Consider the following 19,426-nt stretch of genomic DNA (forward strand, 5'->3'; position numbering starts at 1 on the left):
TACTATAATACTGCTCCTATGTACAAGAATATAACTACTATAATACTGCTCCTATGTACAAGAATATAACTACTATAATACTGCTCCTATGTACAAGAATATAACTACTGTAACACTGCTCCTATATACAAGAATATAACTACTATAACACTGCCCCTATGTACAAGAATATAACTACTATAATACTGCTCCTATGTACAAGAATATAACTACTATAATACTGCTCCCTATGTACAAGAATATAACTACTATAATACTGCTCCTATATACAAGAATATAACTACTATAATACTGCTCCTATGTACAAGAATATAACTACTATAATACTGCTCCTATATACAAGAATATAACTACTATAATACTGCTCCCTATGTACAAGAATATAACTACTATAATACTGCTACTATGTACAAGAATATAACTACTATAATACTGCCACCTATGTACAAGAATATAACTACTACAATACTGCCCCCTATATACAAGAATATAACTACTATAATACTGCCACCTATGTACAAGAATATAACTACTACAATACTGCCCCCTATATACAAGAATATAACTACTATAATACTGCTCCTATATACAGGAATATAACTACTATAATACTGCTCCTATGTACAAGAATATAACTACTATAATACTGCTCCTATGTACAAGAATATAACTACTATAATACTGCTCCTATGTACAAGAATATAACTACTATAATACTGCTCCTATGTACAAGAATATAACTACTATAATACTGCTCCTATGTACAAGAATATAACTACTATAATACTGCTCCTATGTACAAGAATATAACTACTATAATACTGCTCCTATGTACAAGAATATAACTACTATAATACTGCCCCCTATGTACAAGAATATAACTACTATAATACTGCCCCCTATGTACAAGAATATAACTACTATAATACTGCCCCCTATGTACAAGAATATAACTACTATAATACTGCTCCTATGTACAAGAATATAACTACTATAATACTGCCTCCTATGTACAAGAATATATGGTAACTACTATAATACTGCTCCTATGTACAAGAATATAACTACTATAATACTGCTCGTATAAACAAGAATATAACTACTATAATACTGCTCCTACGTACAAGAATATAACTACTATAATACTGCTCCTATGTGCAAGAATATAACTACTATAATACTGCTCCTATGTGCAAGAATATAACTACTATAATACTGCTCCTATGTACAAGAATATAACTACTATAATACTGCCCCCTATGTACAAGAATATACGGTAACTACTATAATACTGCTCCCTATGTACAAGAATATAACTACTATAATACTGCTCCTATTTACAAGAATATATCTACTATAATACTGCTCCTATGTACAAGAATATAACTACTATAATACTGCTCCTATTTACAAGAATATAACTACTATAATACTGCTCCTATGTACAATAATATAACTACTATAATACTGCCCCTATGTACAAGAATATAACTACTATAATACTGCTCCTATTTACAAGAATATATCTACTATAATACTGCTCCTATGTACAAGAATATAACTACTATAACACTGCTCCTATATACAAGAATATAACTACTATAACACTGCTCCTATATACAGGACTATAACTCCTATTATAGTGTATGGAGGCTGGTGACATGATAATGTTGCTGTACTGCAAATATATTTGCATCCTCCAGATAAGCCTCTGGCTTCTTACATGGCTTTGTTCTTGTTCTCAGCCTCCTTTTCTACAGCTTATTCCATTGATTTGTTCCTGTGTTCTATATTCTGGGCTCCGGCTTCTTCCATGGATTTGTTCCTGTTCTTGTTCTCGGTCTCCTTTTCTCCGATTTCTTACGTTGATTTCTTTTTGTTCTCTGTATTCTGGGTTCTGACTTCTTACGTGGATTTGTTCTTGTTCTTTGAATTCTGGGTTCCTGTTCTTGTTCTCAGCCTCCTTTTCTCTGACTTCTTACTTTGATTTGTTCCTGTTTTCTGTATTCTGGGCTCTGGCTTCTTGCGTAGATTTATTCTTGTTCTCTGTGCTCTTGGATCTGGCTTCTTACATGGATTTGTTCTTGTTCTTTGTATTCTGGGCTCCAGCTTCTTACATGGATTTGTTCTTGTTCTCTGCCTCCTTTTCTCCAGCTTCTTACATAATAATAATAATAATTTTTATTTATATAGCGCCAACATATTCCGCAACACTTTACAATTAAGCGGGGACATGTACAGACAATAAATTCAGTAACAGTTAAGACAATTTAAAAATTTAAACATTGACATTAGGGGTGAGGTCCCTGCTCGCAAGCTTACAATCTACAAGGAAATGGGGGACACAATAGGTGAAACTCTTACATGGATTTGTTCTTGTTCTCGGCCTCCTTTTCTCCAGCTTGTTACATGGATTTGTTTTTGTTCTCTGCCTCCTTTTCTCCAGCTTCTGATATGGATTTGTTCTTGTTCTCTGCCTCCTTTTCTCCAGCTTGTTACATGGATTTGTTCTTGTTTTCTGCCTCCTTTTCTCCAGCTTCTTATATGGATTTGTTCTTGTTCTCTGCCTCTCTTTCTCCAGCTTCTTATATGGATTTGTTCTAGTTCTCGGCCTCGTTGGCTCCGGCTTCTTCCTTGGCTTTGTTCTTGTTCTCGGCCTCCTTTTCTTCAGCTTCTTATATGGATTTGTTCTTGTTCTCTGCCTCCTTTTCTCCAGCTTGTTACATGGATTTGTTCTTGTTTTCTGCCTCCTTTTCTCCAGCTTCGTATATGGATTTGCTCTAGTTCTCGGCCTCGTTGGCTCCGGCTTCTTCCTTGGCTTTGTTCTTGTTCTTGGCCTCCTTTTCTTCAGCTTCTTATATGGATTTGTTCTTGTTCTCTGCCTCCTTTTCTCCAGCTTGTTACATGGATTTGTTCTTGTTTTCTGCCTCCTTTTCTCCAGCTTCTTATATGGATTTGTTCTTGTTCTCTGCCTCTCTTTCTCCAGCTTCTTATATGGATTTGTTCTAGTTCTCAGCCTCGTTGGCTCCGGTTTCTTCCTTGGCTTTGTTCTTGTTCTCGGCCTCCTTTTCTTCAGCTTCTTATATGGATTTGTTCTTGTTCTCGGCCTCCTTTTCTCCAGCTTGTTACATGGATTTGTTCTTGTTTTCTGCCTCCTTTTCTCCAGCTTCTTATATGGATTTGTTCTTGTTCTCTGCCTCTCTTTTTCCAGCTTCTTATATGGATTTGTTCTAGTTCTCGGCCTCGTTGGCTCCGGCTTCTTCCTTGGCTTTGTTCTTGTTCTCGGCCTCCTTTTCTTCAGCTTCTTATATGGATTTGTTCTTGTTCTCGGCCTCCTTGGCTCCGGCTCTGACTACTTTCTCGGTTGTTTCTGTCTTTATAATCACCGCTCCTCGTCCTCGTGTTTGGTTCTTTGTCAGCGCAAGTTGCGGCGTCGCAGTGTGCGGCTCAGCGCTGCCCCCGGCACCATCAGGCAGTAGCACAATCCTTCCAGAGAGCAATAAATGTGATGAATCCGAGCTCATTAAACGACTGGATGCCGAAGGCAAGAAGATGAAGTAACAGCGCCGCGTCCTAAGTGAATTATTTCACGCAGATTCTTCGCTGATTGATCACAAAACACAACAATGAGGAAAAGAAAAGTGACAAAAACACACAAGCGCTCGCTCTGTAACATTAATTCCTGTTATTAGGAGTAAGGGGGGGGGGGGGGGACCTCAGCTCTGCATCCGGGGGTCCGGAGAGATCAACTTCAGCTCTGCATCCGGGGGTCCAGAGAGATCACAATTACTGACGACCTTACAGTGAATTATAAGAAACTGTGTCTACTGCTGAAATACTCTGTGCTGCTGAAGAGACTCTGACCACTCTGAATCTTTAGCATGAACGCGGCACCCTGGCATTGGAGCCTATATGTCGCCTTGAGCAAATAGACCATGAAGCTCATCATTTGGGGGATAATGAGGATCCTGCCAGCTGAGACTACATCAATTAAAAGCATTACTATCCAAATGGAGATGAATGACTGCAGCTGCAGAGCATGTCATGTGTGCGCAGACCCTGGCAGTCCGTCCCTGGTGGGGGAAGGGGTGCCCGTGTAGCGTAATGTGACAGATGGGCAACCCTAGATCCAGAGATAGATGATGAGACATCATACGCTGATGCCAAGTAATAAATGATGGGTGGTATTGTCCATTTGTCACCAGTGGGTCATTGGCATTGATGCTGACTATGGACATGATTGGCATATGCTTCGTGCCAGGGTGATTATCATGATTTCATTCATTCTCCTTGATATCACTAGGGCAGAAATAAGTTTGTGTTTGTAAATTGTATTCCTTTCTTCATTTTCAGACCCTCGATATGTCGTGCACCACTTTCTCCTAGTTTCATACTTTTCTTTTGTGTGTATGTACCTCTTGGTGTCATCTGCCCTCTCTGAAGACTTGGATGCTTTCCCCCTCTCCACATTGTGAGCCATGTATAACCTCCTCACCTGCCTGTTGCTATTTCTAACCCTTAGAAAAGAGAGTAGGAGGGAAGAGAAGACTGTCAGAGCGAGGGACACAGCTCTGATGTGTTTTTGTCATATTGCAGAGTAGCTAGCTATGAACAGGAGCTGCACAGACTCTTCAACAGGAAAAGGCCAGTACGTTTTTATTGAAGACTATTTAGAAAGTTGTCTAATATTGCATTTAAGAAGCAAATATAAACTTTACAAACTTTAAAGGGGACCTGACCTATCATGTAACTGTTGTGCTGGCTCTTATTATAACGGGGGTTGTATACAAGATATAAGTCACAAACAGGAAGGTGTAATCTGAGTGACTGAGACAGGACTAGTCTGGGGGAAGGGACTCATTGTTGGACTAGTCCTACTTTACTTGCATGAGGAGATTAAAAGTTCATTTTAGAAAGAAAGCATCCGTATCGTGCCCCTTCCCCACCACCCTCCCGCATCACTAAAATAAAGAAATCAACATATATACCACTGTAGGTCCGTGAGGGTTAAAGCAAACCATAATGATTGTTACGCATTGTTTTATGTAATTTTTAGTCCTTTCCGAAGAACATTTATAAACCCCACCCCCCTAAAAAATAAAAATAAAATCTAATTAAAGCCATATTTGCATAAATACTACTCCCTTGATGTTGGGAGGTATAAGATACATCCCTTAGTCTCAAACTTTTTTTTCTTGATGTCCCGCTTTGTGTGATCTGCCCTCCATGAAGATGTGGATGCTTTCCCCACTCTATACAATCTGATCTGCCATTTACAACTTGCTGCTCTCTCTAAGAGCGCAGTGAGACAGCCATATAAATCATCGAGATCGGAATGCAGTGCAGGCACTGGCCGGCGGCCCCCCAACCTGACTGTGACAGCTGCATAGAAATATATGAAGCTGTCTCGCTCGGGTTGGGAGACCCGCCCGCCAATCCGAGCATTTCATTCCGATCTAGCTCCGATTTATACCGCCGTCTAACGCTAAGAAAAAAGAAGGGATCAGCTGAGTAAACTGACAGAGCCAGGAACAATGTGCTGTCAGATCTGTATGAGAACTCTCAGCACTGCCGGCTATGCACAGATGCTGCACAGACTCTACATCAGCACAATGGTGGAACATTTTCAGGAATTTTCTAAACAAAGAGTTTGGAGGGAAAAAGACCCTCATCTCAAGGTGAGAAGGTGTAAGATATGTCATCAGCAGGTCCAAAAAAAAGGCAAAGGTCCATCAGCAGTTAACATTTTTTTTTTTTCTTCCGAAGCATGTCCTTGTTGGATGCATGGATGGAGCTAGGTGCGCCGCCCTACACGTGGTTGTCACGAGGCAGGGAGAAAATCATCTGTAAACCAAGGGGATCACATTTCTGGGGGCCTCAATAACTGAACCCAGAACTGTTTAATTTTCTTCATCTCCCGGGGAACACGCCGCCATCTCTCGGGGGTCCCAGATACTAAATATAAGAATGTCAGCGGCGGTGGAAGAAACAGAGATCACTGCTAATGAGCCGCCAGTCTTCTCTGCTGTGAACCTTCCGTCTGAGACTTGCGGTGAGAAATAAATGAGACCTTTGGGGCCGGATTGTGTCTGCCATCATTAGTCGCAAACTCTCTGAGCCGCACCGACAACTCGTTACTGTATATTCTGCGTTTCAGGTTTATTTCATCTTTGTCATCTCAGAAATCTGCATTCATCCTTTTCTTTGTATCTTTTGAGAAGGTCACATTTTGGATACAATTAAAAAAAAAATCAATTTTTGCAAAAACACTAATTTTTTGCAACCCTAGAAGTAAAGGAGATATGAGATATGTCTCCTAGCCTCAGTCTTCTGGTGTGTGTCCCTCCTAATGTCATCTGCCCTCCCTGAGGACTTGGATGCTTTCCCCCTCTCCACACTCGGATCTAATGGGTACAATGTAGTGGATCGTTACATTTATTAATGATGTCATGTACAAATCCTATATGTGACCGTACTCCTTGGTTTACTCAAGGTTCCCACTACTACATACACTGTCTCCTAGCCTCAGTCTTCTGCTGTGTGTCCCTCCTAATGTGATATGCCGTCCCTGAGGACTTGGATGCTTTCCCCCTCTACGCACTCGGATCTAATGGGTACAATACAGTGAATCGTTACATTTAATAATGTTATGTACAAATCCTAGATGTGACTGTACTCCTTGGTTTACTCAAGGTTACCACTACTACATACACTGTCTCCTAGCCTCAGTCTTCTGCTGTGTGCCCCTCCTAATATGATCTGCCCTCTCTGAGGACTTGGTTGCTTTCCCCCTCTCCGCACATGGATCCAATGGTTACAATATAGTGAATCGTTACATTTAATAATGCCATGTACAAATCCTAGATGTGACTGTACTCCTTGGTTTACTCAAGGTTACCACTACTACATACACTGTCTCCTAGCCTCAGTCTTCTGCTGTGTGCCCCTCCTAATATGATCTGCCCTCCCTGAGGACTTGGTTGCTTTCCCCTCTCCGCACATGGATCCAATGGTTACAATATAGTGAATCGTTACATTTAATAATGCCATGTACAAATCCTAGATATGACTGTACTCCTTGGTTTGCTCAGGGTTCACACTACTCAATACACTGTCTCCTAGCCTCAGTCTTCTGCTGTGTGTCCCTCCTAATATGATCTGCCCTCCCTGAGGACTTCAATGCTTTCCCCCCTCTCTGCACTCGGATCTAATTGGTGTAGTGAATCGTTATATTTAATAATATCTAGTACAAATCCTAGATGTGACTGTGGTCCTTGATTTACTCAGGGTCCCACTACTACATACACTGCTGCTTTTAAGTTTGTGAACTCTTCAGAATTTTCTGCATAAATTTGATCTAAAACTGCAAAAAAAAAAGTCCTAAAAAGAGATAAAGAACCAAATTAAATGAATGAGGCAAAAATATTTGACTTTGATCATTTTCCTCATTCAACAAAAAATGGCAAATATCTGTGAGTAGCAGAAGTATGTGAACCCTTTGCTCTCAGTACCTGGTGTGACCTCTTCTGCGGCAATAGTTGCATCTAAACGATTCCATTGATTGCTGATTATTCCTGCACATCGCATGTAGGAATTTTAGCCCTTTCCTCCCTACAAAACAGCTTCACCTCTGTTACGTTCATGGATTTTCTCCATGACCTGCTCACGTCAGCTCCTTCCACGTTCCAGAACTTCCTCTTTATCCTCCGGTAACCGTTCTTTTGTAGAACAGCTTGCGGCCTTGGGTTGTTGTCTTGTAGCAGGACCGACGTTCTCTGGGGAATTCGGCTCGGGAACAGATGTCCGGACATTTTCCTTTAGGATTTTCTGGCTGAATTCTGACAAATATAAACATTATCTAATGTGAGCGAGGCCTTTAGTTGCTTAGAGGTGACCTTTGGTTCCTTTGTGGCCTTCAGTTGCTTAGAGGTGACCTTTGGTTCCTTTGTGTCCTCGGACATTATTATACACCTTGCTCTTGGAGTGATCATTATTGGTCACCTGATCCTGGAGAGGGTAATAATGGCCTTCAGCTTCAGGCCAATTCTTTAGAGATGGTTTTGTAACCATTTCTGGCCTGACGGGCATCAACGTCTCTTCTTCTGAGGTCCTCAGAAATCTCCTTTGTGCGAGCTATGTTACATACAGGAAAGCATGGAGATTCTAAACCAGACAGGGCGGGGCTTATCCAAAAGAGGGTGTGGTCACACGTTATAATTGTGGCCCTTTAAGTTTTCATGACTCTTTAATCTGGCAATCATTAATATTCTTATCTGCCGGATTATCAGGGAATTAGCGGAGTCCTGGGCGCTGGGGGGCTTCTCCGCCCCTTCGTTCTCCCCCCACACCGTTTTCGTGGAGGAACTCTCCATACAAGAGCAGGATGAGGCTCAGGGATGAATAATTGCACAGAGCAGCATTTATCAAGAAGCTCCAGGAGCAAAGTCACATGGACGTATATCGTGATGGATGCGGTATTATTGGAAATTACATTACAGTGTTATGTGGGATCTATATGGCGGTGTTATGTGAGATCTATATGGCGGTGTTATGTGGGATCTATATGGCAGTGTTATGTGGGATCTATATGGCGGTGTTGTGTGAGATCTATATGGCGTGTTATGTGGGATCTATATGGCGGTGTTATGTGAGATCTATATGGCGGTGTTATGTGGGATCTATATGGCGGTGTTATGTGGGATCTATATGGCGGTGTTATGTGAGAGCTATATGGCGGTGTTGTGTGAGATCTATATGGCGGTGTTATGTGAGATCTATATGGCGGTGTTATGTGGGATCTATATGGCAGTGTTATGTGGGATCTATATGGCGGTGTTGTGTGAGATCTATATGGCGTGTTATGTGGGATCTATATGGCGGTGTTATGTGAGATCTATATGGCGGTGTTATGTGGGATCTATATGGCGGTGTTATGTGGGATCTATATGGCGGTGCTATGTGAGAGCTATATGGCGGTGTTATGTGAGAGCTATATGGCGGTGTTATGTGAGATCTATATGGCGGTGTTATGTGAGATCTATATGGCGGTGTTATGTGAGATCTATATGGCGGTGTTATGTGAGATCTATATGGCGGTGTTATTTGAGATCTATATGGAGGTGTTATGTGTGATCTATATGGCAGTGTTATGTGAGATCTATATGGCGGTGTTATGTGAGAGCTATATGGCGTGTTATGTGGGATCTATATGGCAGTGTTATGTGGGATCTATATGGCAGTGTTATGTGGGATCTATATGGCAGTGTTATGTGGGATCTATATGGCGTATTATGTGGGATCTATATGGCGGTGTTATGTGGGATCTATATGGCAGTGTTATGTGGAATCTATATGGCAGTGTTATGTGGGATCTATATGGCGGTGTTATGTGGGATCTATATGGCAGTGTTATGTGGGATCTATATGGCGTATTATGTGGGATCTATATGGCAGTGTTATGTGGGATCTATATGGCAGTGTTATGTGGGATCTATATGGCGTATTATGTGGGATCTATATGGCAGTGTTATGTGAGATCTATATGGCAGTGTTATGTGAGATCTATATGGCGGTGTTATGTGGGATCTATATGGCGGTGTTATGTGGGATCTATATGGCGTGTTATGTGGGATCTATATGGCGGTGTTATGTGGGATCTATATGGGGTGTTATGTGGGATCTATATGGCGGTGTTATGTGGGATCTATATGGCGGTGTTATGTGAGATCTATATGGCAGTGTTATGTGGAATCTATATGGCAGTGTTATGTGGAATCTATATGGCGGTGTTATGTGGGATCTATATGGCGGTGTTATGTGAGATCTATATGGCGGTGTTATGTGGAATCTATATGGCGGTGTTATGTGGAATCTATATGGCGGTGTTATGTGGGATCTATATGGCAGTGTTATGTGGGATCTATATGGCGTGTTATGTGGGATCTATATGGCGGTGTTATGTGGGATCTATATGGCGTGTTATGTGGGATCTATATGGCGGTGTTATGTGGGATCTATATGGCGGTGTTATGTGAGATCTATATGGCAGTGTTATGTGGAATCTATATGGCGGTGTTATGTGGAATCTATATGGCGGTGTTATGTGGGATCTATATGGCAGTGTTATGTGGGATCTATATGGCGTGTTATGTGGGATCTATATGGCGGTGTTATGTGGGATCTATATGGCGTGTTATGTGGGATCTATATGGCGGTGTTATGTGGGATCTATATGGCGGTGTTATGTGAGATCTATATGGCGGTGTTATGTGGGATCTATATGGCGGTGTTATGTGAGATCTATATGGCAGTGTTATGTGGAATCTATATGGCGGTGTTATGTGGAATCTATATGGCGGTGTTATGTGGGATCTATATGGCAGTGTTATGTGGGATCTATATGGCGTGTTATGTGGGATCTATATGGCGGTGTTATGTGGGATCTATATGGCATGTTATGTGGGATCTATATGGCGGTGTTATGTGGGATCTATATGGCGGTGTTATGTGAGATCTATATGGCGGTGTTATGTGGGATCTAGTTTATAGAATAAAAGAACAATTTATATTTTACTCAAAAATTAACCTATAAAGAGAAAAATCAGACAAACTGAACATTCTGCAGTGGTCTCTTAATTTTTGCTGCAGCTGTATTTGCAAAAAAAATACGTGAGAACTATTTGGCAGTATCATGTGGGAATTATATGACAGCATATAGGGAGGCTATCCTCAGCCCGCTGGGCATCAATGGAGGCCGGGATAACAGAGTGTCATGGAGTTTCCACAACAGAGAGGAGCCAGAAGACCGCAGAGTCTGATGGCTCCTACTCCTGCACTGAGAAGAAGCGCTTCTCCTTCATTTTAAGTGTTTATTTCTTGTGGCAGAACAGGGGTTAATCGGCCATGTTGGAAATCCCTGAGCTCAGCTGTGCTCCGTTAGCCACTCCTTTTCCCCTTTATAATCTGGGCTCTGCTACTAATCCTTGTCAGAGTTAGCATTTGCTGCATGGCTAATGGAGGGAAAGGAGTTGGTATGAGAAGGAGATTTGGAGGAGTTATCTGTGACTTTAGCCTTGTTTGTACGTGTAGTAATTCCCTTCCTCTCTCTATTTTGTTTTTTTCCCCTTCCTTCACACCCCGGTGCATTCCTCTGTTATATGTGAGTGAATATTTTGTATGTCTTCAATTTTCAGTGAAATATGTCAGCATTGTATGATAGTGGTATGTGGGCGGTATATGTCAGAATTATATGGCAGTGGTATGTGGGCGGTATATATCAGCATTGTATGGCAGTGGTATTTTGGTGAAATATGTCAGCATTATATGGCAGTGGTATGTGGGCGGTATATGTCAGCATTATATGGCAGTGTTATGTATGAGCCCTGGAGTAACGCAGCTCTCCTTTTCTTCCAGACTTTTCGCTGGCCGATCGCCAGTAACATAGATGGGAACGAGATGCTGGAAATACAAGTGTTTAACTACAGCAAAGTCTTCACTAACAGGTGAGTGCGGCCTCCTCCCCGCTCTCAGTCCTGTGTCTGCAGGGCAGTGCTGCAGCGTAAAGAATGGCGGACAGATGGAATCCACTACAAATACTGGGTGATACCTCTGCTCACGTTTCACATGTAATGGGTTGAACATTGCATGAAATAGTAACTACCTGCAGGTGGCGCTAGAGAGGCAGATTTCTTCCTTCTGGAGGAAACCTCATTTGCATACTTGTCTCCCATGATGCATTGCCTGTTCCACACAAGGAGAAAGCACCGAACTAAAGAAGTCAAGTAACAGAAATATTACTATAAATGGTAAAAAGTCACAAGTGATTACTGCAAGTGTGACTGCGGCCGAGGACAGGCCTCACTAACCGGAGCGGGCGAATAATGGAGGCCGCTGACAAATAATGGAGGCCTCACCGCCAGAAGGAAGGGCGACATCCGATCCTGACGCCACAAACAATGGAGATGAATTATTAAATGATTAAGATAAGACCCCAAAACCAGAGCAGACCTGCCGAGACTAGCCCCCCCTAAGGATATTATGGGGACACTGTGGATATCACTGTTATTATGGGGCACTGTGGATATCACTGTTATTATGGGGACACTGTGGATATCACTGTTATTATGGGGGCACTGTGGATATCACTGTTATTATGGGGGCACTGTGGATATCGCTGTTATTATGGGGGCACTGTGGATATCGCTGTTATTATGGGGGCACTGTGGATATCACTGTTATTATGGGGGCACTGTGGATATCACTGTTATTATGGGGCACTGTGGATATCGCTGTTATTATGGGGCACTGTGGATATCACTGTTATTATGGGGGCACTGTGGATATCACTGTTATTATGGGGGCACTGTGGATATCACTGTTATTATGGGGCACTGTGGATATCGCTGTTATTATGGGGCACTGTGGATATCGCTGTTATTATGGGGGCACTGTGGATATCGCTGTTATTATGGGGGCACTGTGGATATCACTGTTATTATGGGGACACTGTGGATATCACTGTTATTATGGGGGCACTGTGGATATCACTGTTATTATGGGGCACTGTGGATATCACTGTTATTATGGGGGCACTGTGGATATCACTGTTATTATGGGGGCACTGTGGATATCACTGTTATTATGGGGACACTGTGGATATCACTGTTATTATGGGGGCACTGTGGATATCACTGTTATTATGGGGACACTGTGGATATCACTATTATGGGGGCACTGTGGATGTCGCTGTTATTATGAGGGCAATGTGGATATCACTGTTATTATGGGGACACTGTGGATATCACTATTATGGGGGCACTGTGGATGTCGCTGTTATTATGGGGACACTGTGGATATCACTGTTATTATGGGGACACTGTGGATATCACTATTATGGGGGCACTGTGGATGTCGCTGTTATTATGAGGGCACTGTGGATATCACTGTTATTATGGGGGCACTGTGGATATCACTGTTATTATGGGACACTGTGGATATCACTGTTATTATGGGGGCACTGTGGATGTCGCTGTTATTATGGAGCACTGTGGATATCACTGTTATTATGGGGACACTGTGGATATCACTATTATGGGGGCACTGTGGATGTCGCTGTTATTATGAGGGCACTGTGGATATCACTGTTATTATGGGGGCACTGTGGATATCACTGTTATTATGGGACACTGTGGATATCACTGTTATTATGGGGGCACTGTGGATGTCGCTGTTATTATGGGGACACTGTGGATATCACTGTTATTATGGGGACACTGTGGATATCACTATTATGGGGGCACTGTGGATGTCGCTGTTATTATGGAGCACTGTGGATATCACTGTTATTATGGGGACACTGTGGATATCACTATTATGGGGGCACTGTGGATGTCGCTGTTATTATGAGGGCACTGTGGATATCACTGTTATTATGGGGGCACTGTGGATATCACTGTTATTATGGGGGCACTGTGGATATCACTGTTATTATGGGGGCACTGTGGATGTCGCTGTTATTATGAGGGCACTGTGGATATCACTGTTATTATGGGGGCACTGTGGATATCACTGTTATTATGGGGACACTGTGGATATCACTGTTATTATGGGGACACTGTGGATATCACTGTTATTATGGGGACACTGTGGATATCACTGTTATTATGGGGACACTGTGGATATCACTGTTATTATGGGGGCACTGTGGATATCACTGTTATTATGGGGGCACTGTGGATATCACTGTTATTATGAGGGCACTGTGGATATCACTGTTATTATGGGGGCACTGTGGATATCACTGTTATTATGGGGGCACTGTGGATATCACTGTTATTATGGGGGCACTGTGGATGTCGCTGTTATTATGAGGGCACTGTGGATATCACTGTTATTATGGGGGCACTGTGGATATCACTGTTATTATGAGGGCACTGTGGATATCACTGTTATTATGGGGGCACTGTGGATATCACTGTTATTATGGGGGCACTGTGGATATCACTGTTATTATGGGGACACTGTGGATATCACTGTTATTATGGGGACACTGTGGATATCACTGTTATTATGGGGACACTGTGGATATCACTGTTATTATGGGGACACTGTGGATATCACTGTTATTATGGGGACACTGTGGATATCACTGTTATTATGGGGACACTGTGGATATCACTGTTATTATGGGGGCACTGTGGATATCACTGTTATTATGGGGGCACTGTGGATATCACTGTTATTATGGGGGCACTGTGGATATCACTGTTATTATGGGGACACTGTGGATATCACTGTTATTATGGGGGCACTGTGGATATCACTGTTATTATGGGGGCACTGTGGATATCACTGTTATTATGGGGGCACTGTGGATATCACTGTTATTATGGGGGCACTGTGGATGTCGCTGTTATTATGAGGGCACTGTGGATATCACTGTTATTATGGGGGCACTGTGGATATCACTGTTATTATGAGGGCACTGTGGATATCACTGTTATTATGGGGGCACTGTGGATATCACTGTTATTATGGGGGCACTGTGGATATCACTGTTATTATGGGAGCACTGTGGATATCACTGTTATTATGGGACACTGTGGATATCGCTGTTATTATGGGGGCACTGTGGATGTCGCTGTTATTATGGGGACACTGTGGATATCACTGTTATTATGGGGCACTGTGGATGTCGCTGTTATTATGGGGGCACTGTGGATATCGCTGTTATTATGGGGGCACTGTGGATATCACTGTTATTATGGGGCACTGTGGATATCACTGTTATTATGGGGGCACTGTGGATATCACTGTTATTATGGGGGCACTGTGGATGTCGCTGTTATTATGGGGACACTGTGGATATCACTATTATGGGGGCACTGTGGATATCACTATTATGGGGGCACTGTGGATATCACTGTTATTATGGGGACACTGTGGATATCACTGTTATTATGGGGACACTGTGGATATCACTGTTATTATGGGGGACACTGTGGATATCACTGTTATTATGGGGGCACTGTGGATATCACTGTTATTATGGGGGCACTGTGGATATCACTGTTATTATGGGGGCACTGTGGATATCACTGTTATTATGGGGGCACTGTGGATATCACTGTTATTATGGGGGCACTGTGGATGTCGCTGTTATTATGGGGGCACTGTGGATATCACTATTATGGGGGCACTGTGGATATCACTATTATGGGGGCACTGTGGATATCACTGTGGTATTATTATTTTGGACACTGGTCTCCCGGGGTCTTTCCTGCACCTTCTCCCATCACATTAACCCCTTTGTTTCCGGCCCCTGTCTCGGGTGGAGGAGACGGAGAGACGTGAATTATCAATGACCCGGAGTCACAGAATGTGCGATAAATAATGTATCAGAAGAAGGAGGAAAGATCTGCGCAGAAATCGCTCGCTCCAGCCTGGACCCCCATAATTCATGCTCCTCGTCCTCGCTCTCCGCAGGGTATTACACACCGTGGAGCACAGACAATATGGCGGCCACCACACGTCGTCCAGTTTTCCCAATACTGTTTGTCCCTTTGCTGTTTAGTACCTATGACAACTCTTCCGGTCATCCCACCGCAGCTTTATATCCATAGTGTGAATATTTTCTGAATAGAACAGCAGAGGTGCAGTGAAGACTGACAGCCATGACGTAGGGACTGACTGCAGCCATGCAGTGCCATTCAGGAACATCGAAAAGCTGGGTGACATGTTCCTAGTTTATATAGATAAAGATATGTATATTTTTTTTTTATTTCAGACTTATTGGGACATTTCGGATGGTTCTCCAGAAGGTGGTTGAAGAGGCGCAGTTGGAAGTGTCGGACACCCTGATCGATGACAACAACTCGGCCATCCGCGTAGGTGACACTGTAACGCCACCGCTGCTCTGCGCACTGTGGTCCTGTGTGGGTGGTCTCCCAGGTGGCCACATATACAGGACACGTGCTTTATCTATCTTTTCTAGAAATTTTTAAGGTGGTCCTTAAAGTGATCATGCAAAAACTTAAATGGTTTGTCCAGTAAACAACATACATCACCCGTCCTAATATAGATGATGATTGTATAATGGCTGGGGGGTGCGGCCTCTGGGAATCCTACCAATCAGAATAATTGTCCCAAATGTGCTGCCTGAATGAGGCAAGGCTGAGCATGAGCGACGCCTCTGATATATAGGCAGTGATTGGGGCGATACTGAGCATGTGCGACCACTAGTGATATAGACAGTGATTGGGGCGATACTGAGCATGTGCGACTACTAGTGATATAGACAGTGATTGGGGCGATACTGAGCATGTGCGACCACTAGTGATATAGACAGTGATTGGGGCGATACTGAGCATGAGCGACGCCTCTGATATATAGGCAGTGATTGGGGCGATACTGAGCATGTGCGACTACTAGTGATATAGACAGTGATTGGAGCGATACTGAGCATGTGCGACCACTAGTGATATAGACAGTGATTGGAGCAATACTGAGCATAAGCGACGCCTCTGATATAGGCAGTGATTGGGGCGATACTGAGCATGTGCGACTACTAGTGATATAGACAGTGATTGGGGCGATACTGAGCATGTGCGACTACTAGTGATATAGACAGTGATTGGGGCGATACTGAGCATGTGCGACCACTAGTGATATAGACAGTGATTGGAGCAATACTGAGCATAAGCGACGCCTCTGATATAGGCAGTGATTGGGGCGATACTGAGCATGTGCGGCCACTAGTGATATAGACAGTGATTGGAGCAATACTGAGCATGAGCGACGCCTCTGATATAGGCAGTGATTGGGGCGATACTGAGCATGTGCGGCCACTAGTGATATATACAGTGATTGGGGCGATACTGAGCATGTGCGACCACTAGTGATACAGAAAGTGATTGGGGCGATACTGAGCATGTGCAACGCCTCTGATATAGGCAGTGATTGGGGCGATACTGAGCATGTGCGGCCACTAGTGATATACACAGTGATTGGGGCGATACTGAGCATGTGCGACCAGCACTGATGTATACAGTGATTAGGGCAATACTGAGCATGTGCGACAACCACTGATGTAGACAATGATTGGGGCGATACTGAGCATGTGCGACCACCACTGATATAGACAGTGATTGGGGCGATACTCGGCATGTGCGACCAGCACTGATGTATACAGTGAATAGGGCGATACTGAGCATGTGCGACTACCACTGATGTAGACAATGATTGGGGCGATACTGAGCATGTGCGACCACCACTGATATAGACCGTGATTGGGGGGATACTGAGCATGTGCGACCACCACTGATGTAGACAATGATTGGTGCGATACTGAGCATGTGCGACCACCACTGATATAGACAGTGATTGGGGCGATACTGAGCATGTGCGACAACCACTGATATAGACAGTGATTGGGGCGATACTAATAGACGGTAAATGGAGTAGTAGGGTATATAGAGACCCCCATTGTGCACATTGGAAGTCATGTTGCCGTTCATGCTGCTGTGGATCTTTTTTGGGGGGGTTTTGTTGACCACATAATTAAAGTGTCACGGTCATCCCCCAGCGCCCGCTGTGACCATTTATTTTGGGTTGGACGGAGCCGGTGGAACGACCATGTACACTTGTCATTTATCATTTCTTGTTACCATGGTAACCCGTAAAGAACGGCTCCGCTTCTTCTCCCTGGAGGAGGATAGTTCTCGTCTTTTCTTGATGGGAGTGTGAATTCTGGAAAGTTAATTATATCTGGTGGACAATGTGTTCACTGCCCTCCTGTGAGGACGTCCAGACCGCAGCCACGGGACCCCCCCAGAGACTGAAGCTATTGGTCTCTGTTATCATCCGCAAGGCGGAAATTATTTAGAAGCGACCTGGAGGAGTCCGCAGCTTTCCTCTGGATGTTGTTTCTGTGTAATTTTACTACATTTTTCCTCTGTCAGTGAATGGAAATGTCAAAATTTGAAGGTTTCAGTGTTTTAGTTACCAAGTCCTGCTCACGAGATGACGGCTCGTTACAGTGTGTCAGTGCAGGCAAACATAGTGAGCTGAACCACTGACACACTGTAACAAACGCTGCTGAGAGCGGAAGAATATACATCTAATCCTCTCCTGTGTGATACTGTCTGCTGAGCCGTGTATCTAATCCTCTCCTGTGTGATACTGTCTGCTGAGCTGTATCTAATCCTATCCTGTGTGATACTGACTGCTGAGCCGTGTATCTAATCCTCTCCTGTGTGATACTGTCTGCTGAGCCGTGTATCTAATCCTCTCCTGTGTGATACTGTCTGCTGAGCTGTATCTAATCCTATCCTGTGTGATACTGACTGCTGAGCCGTGTATCTAATCCTCTCCTGTGTGATACTGTCTGCTGAGCCGTGTATCTAATCCTACCCTGTGTGATACTGTCTGCTGAGCTGTATCTAATCCTATCCTGTGTGATACTGACTGCTGATGTAAGAGAGTGAACTGTAGTCCCACTGAGAGGGCACTAGGACCCTGTGGTTTTTGCCTGCTGCAGCAGAGGACAGACCCTGCAAAACTCCTGGAGACAATGTGTGCTGGGGGGTGGGGTCTGGTGTCTTGTGTGTAAAGTGAAACAAGGAAGTGAGAGCTGAGAGAAAAAGGTGGGAAGAAAAGGCAGAAGCTGCTGTGATATCTTAAAAAGAGACTGTGTGTGGATTTACTGCGAGTGTGTTTGGAGGAAAAGAAGCTTTTGAGAGACTTTTGTTGCTAACGTTTCCTGGAGAAGAGCTAACCCTTGATCTAAGAAAAGACTGAGACTTTACTAAGAACCCAGTACGTATTTGGAAGTCTGTGGATTCCCTGTGCATTGAGTGGAGAAACAAGTCTGGGCAGACTGCTGATACAGAGACGGACGGGTTGTCGTGGAAGCATTCCTAGGAGCTACAGAAGCAGAGACAACATCGTGAGACCACTAACTAAGTCCCCGGCGTTTGGGCTCGGCATCGGCCGACAAGACAAGAGGAGCTTGCTGTAACTTATTGGCGCTGAAGATATGGACTGGCTGCAGCCTGTGCGGATTCCTGCCTGAGAGGAAATCCATCTCAGGATACGGTACCATAGTTATAGATACCCGGGTATCTCTGCTCTGAGTGTTTAATTGTTACTTTAGAGGTGTATCTTATATTAGAGTTGTGTAAGTTATACTCAATGTGCCATTCCAGGGGCTCCCTTGATAACACTACATTCAATTTACACTTGTTTCCTGTTTTAGTTGCTCTGTTAGGTAAATTTCTTACTAGTCTGTTATAGAAACAGTTCTCAGGAGACCTTGGAGTGGCACAGTGATTTCAGCTGCTGCTGAATTAGTGTATCTTTGGGGTGCATCTGCCTTAATATTCTCCATATTACCTTGATTATTTTGCTTTAGAGTAAATACCGTTGGAGA

General features: G+C 43.4%; 1 protein-coding gene across 22 annotated transcripts in view; it reads left to right on the plus strand.

Moving 5' to 3' along the window:
* OTOF (otoferlin) overlaps nucleotides 1-19,426 on the plus strand; it is a 342,337-nt gene that overhangs the window by 107,232 nt on the left and 215,679 nt on the right. For all 22 annotated transcript variants that reach the window (XM_069728471.1, XM_069728475.1, XM_069728478.1 and 19 more), the window contains 2 exons: nucleotides 11,413-11,501; nucleotides 15,785-15,884. In XM_069728471.1, coding sequence (XP_069584572.1) covers nucleotides 11,413-11,501; nucleotides 15,785-15,884 — 189 coding nt within the window. The remainder of the gene's footprint in view (nucleotides 1-11,412; nucleotides 11,502-15,784; nucleotides 15,885-19,426) is intronic.

This window comes from Ranitomeya imitator, chromosome 5, assembly GCF_032444005.1.
Source record: "Ranitomeya imitator isolate aRanImi1 chromosome 5, aRanImi1.pri, whole genome shotgun sequence".
In the NCBI taxonomy this organism is placed as follows: domain Eukaryota; kingdom Metazoa; phylum Chordata; class Amphibia; order Anura; family Dendrobatidae; genus Ranitomeya; species Ranitomeya imitator.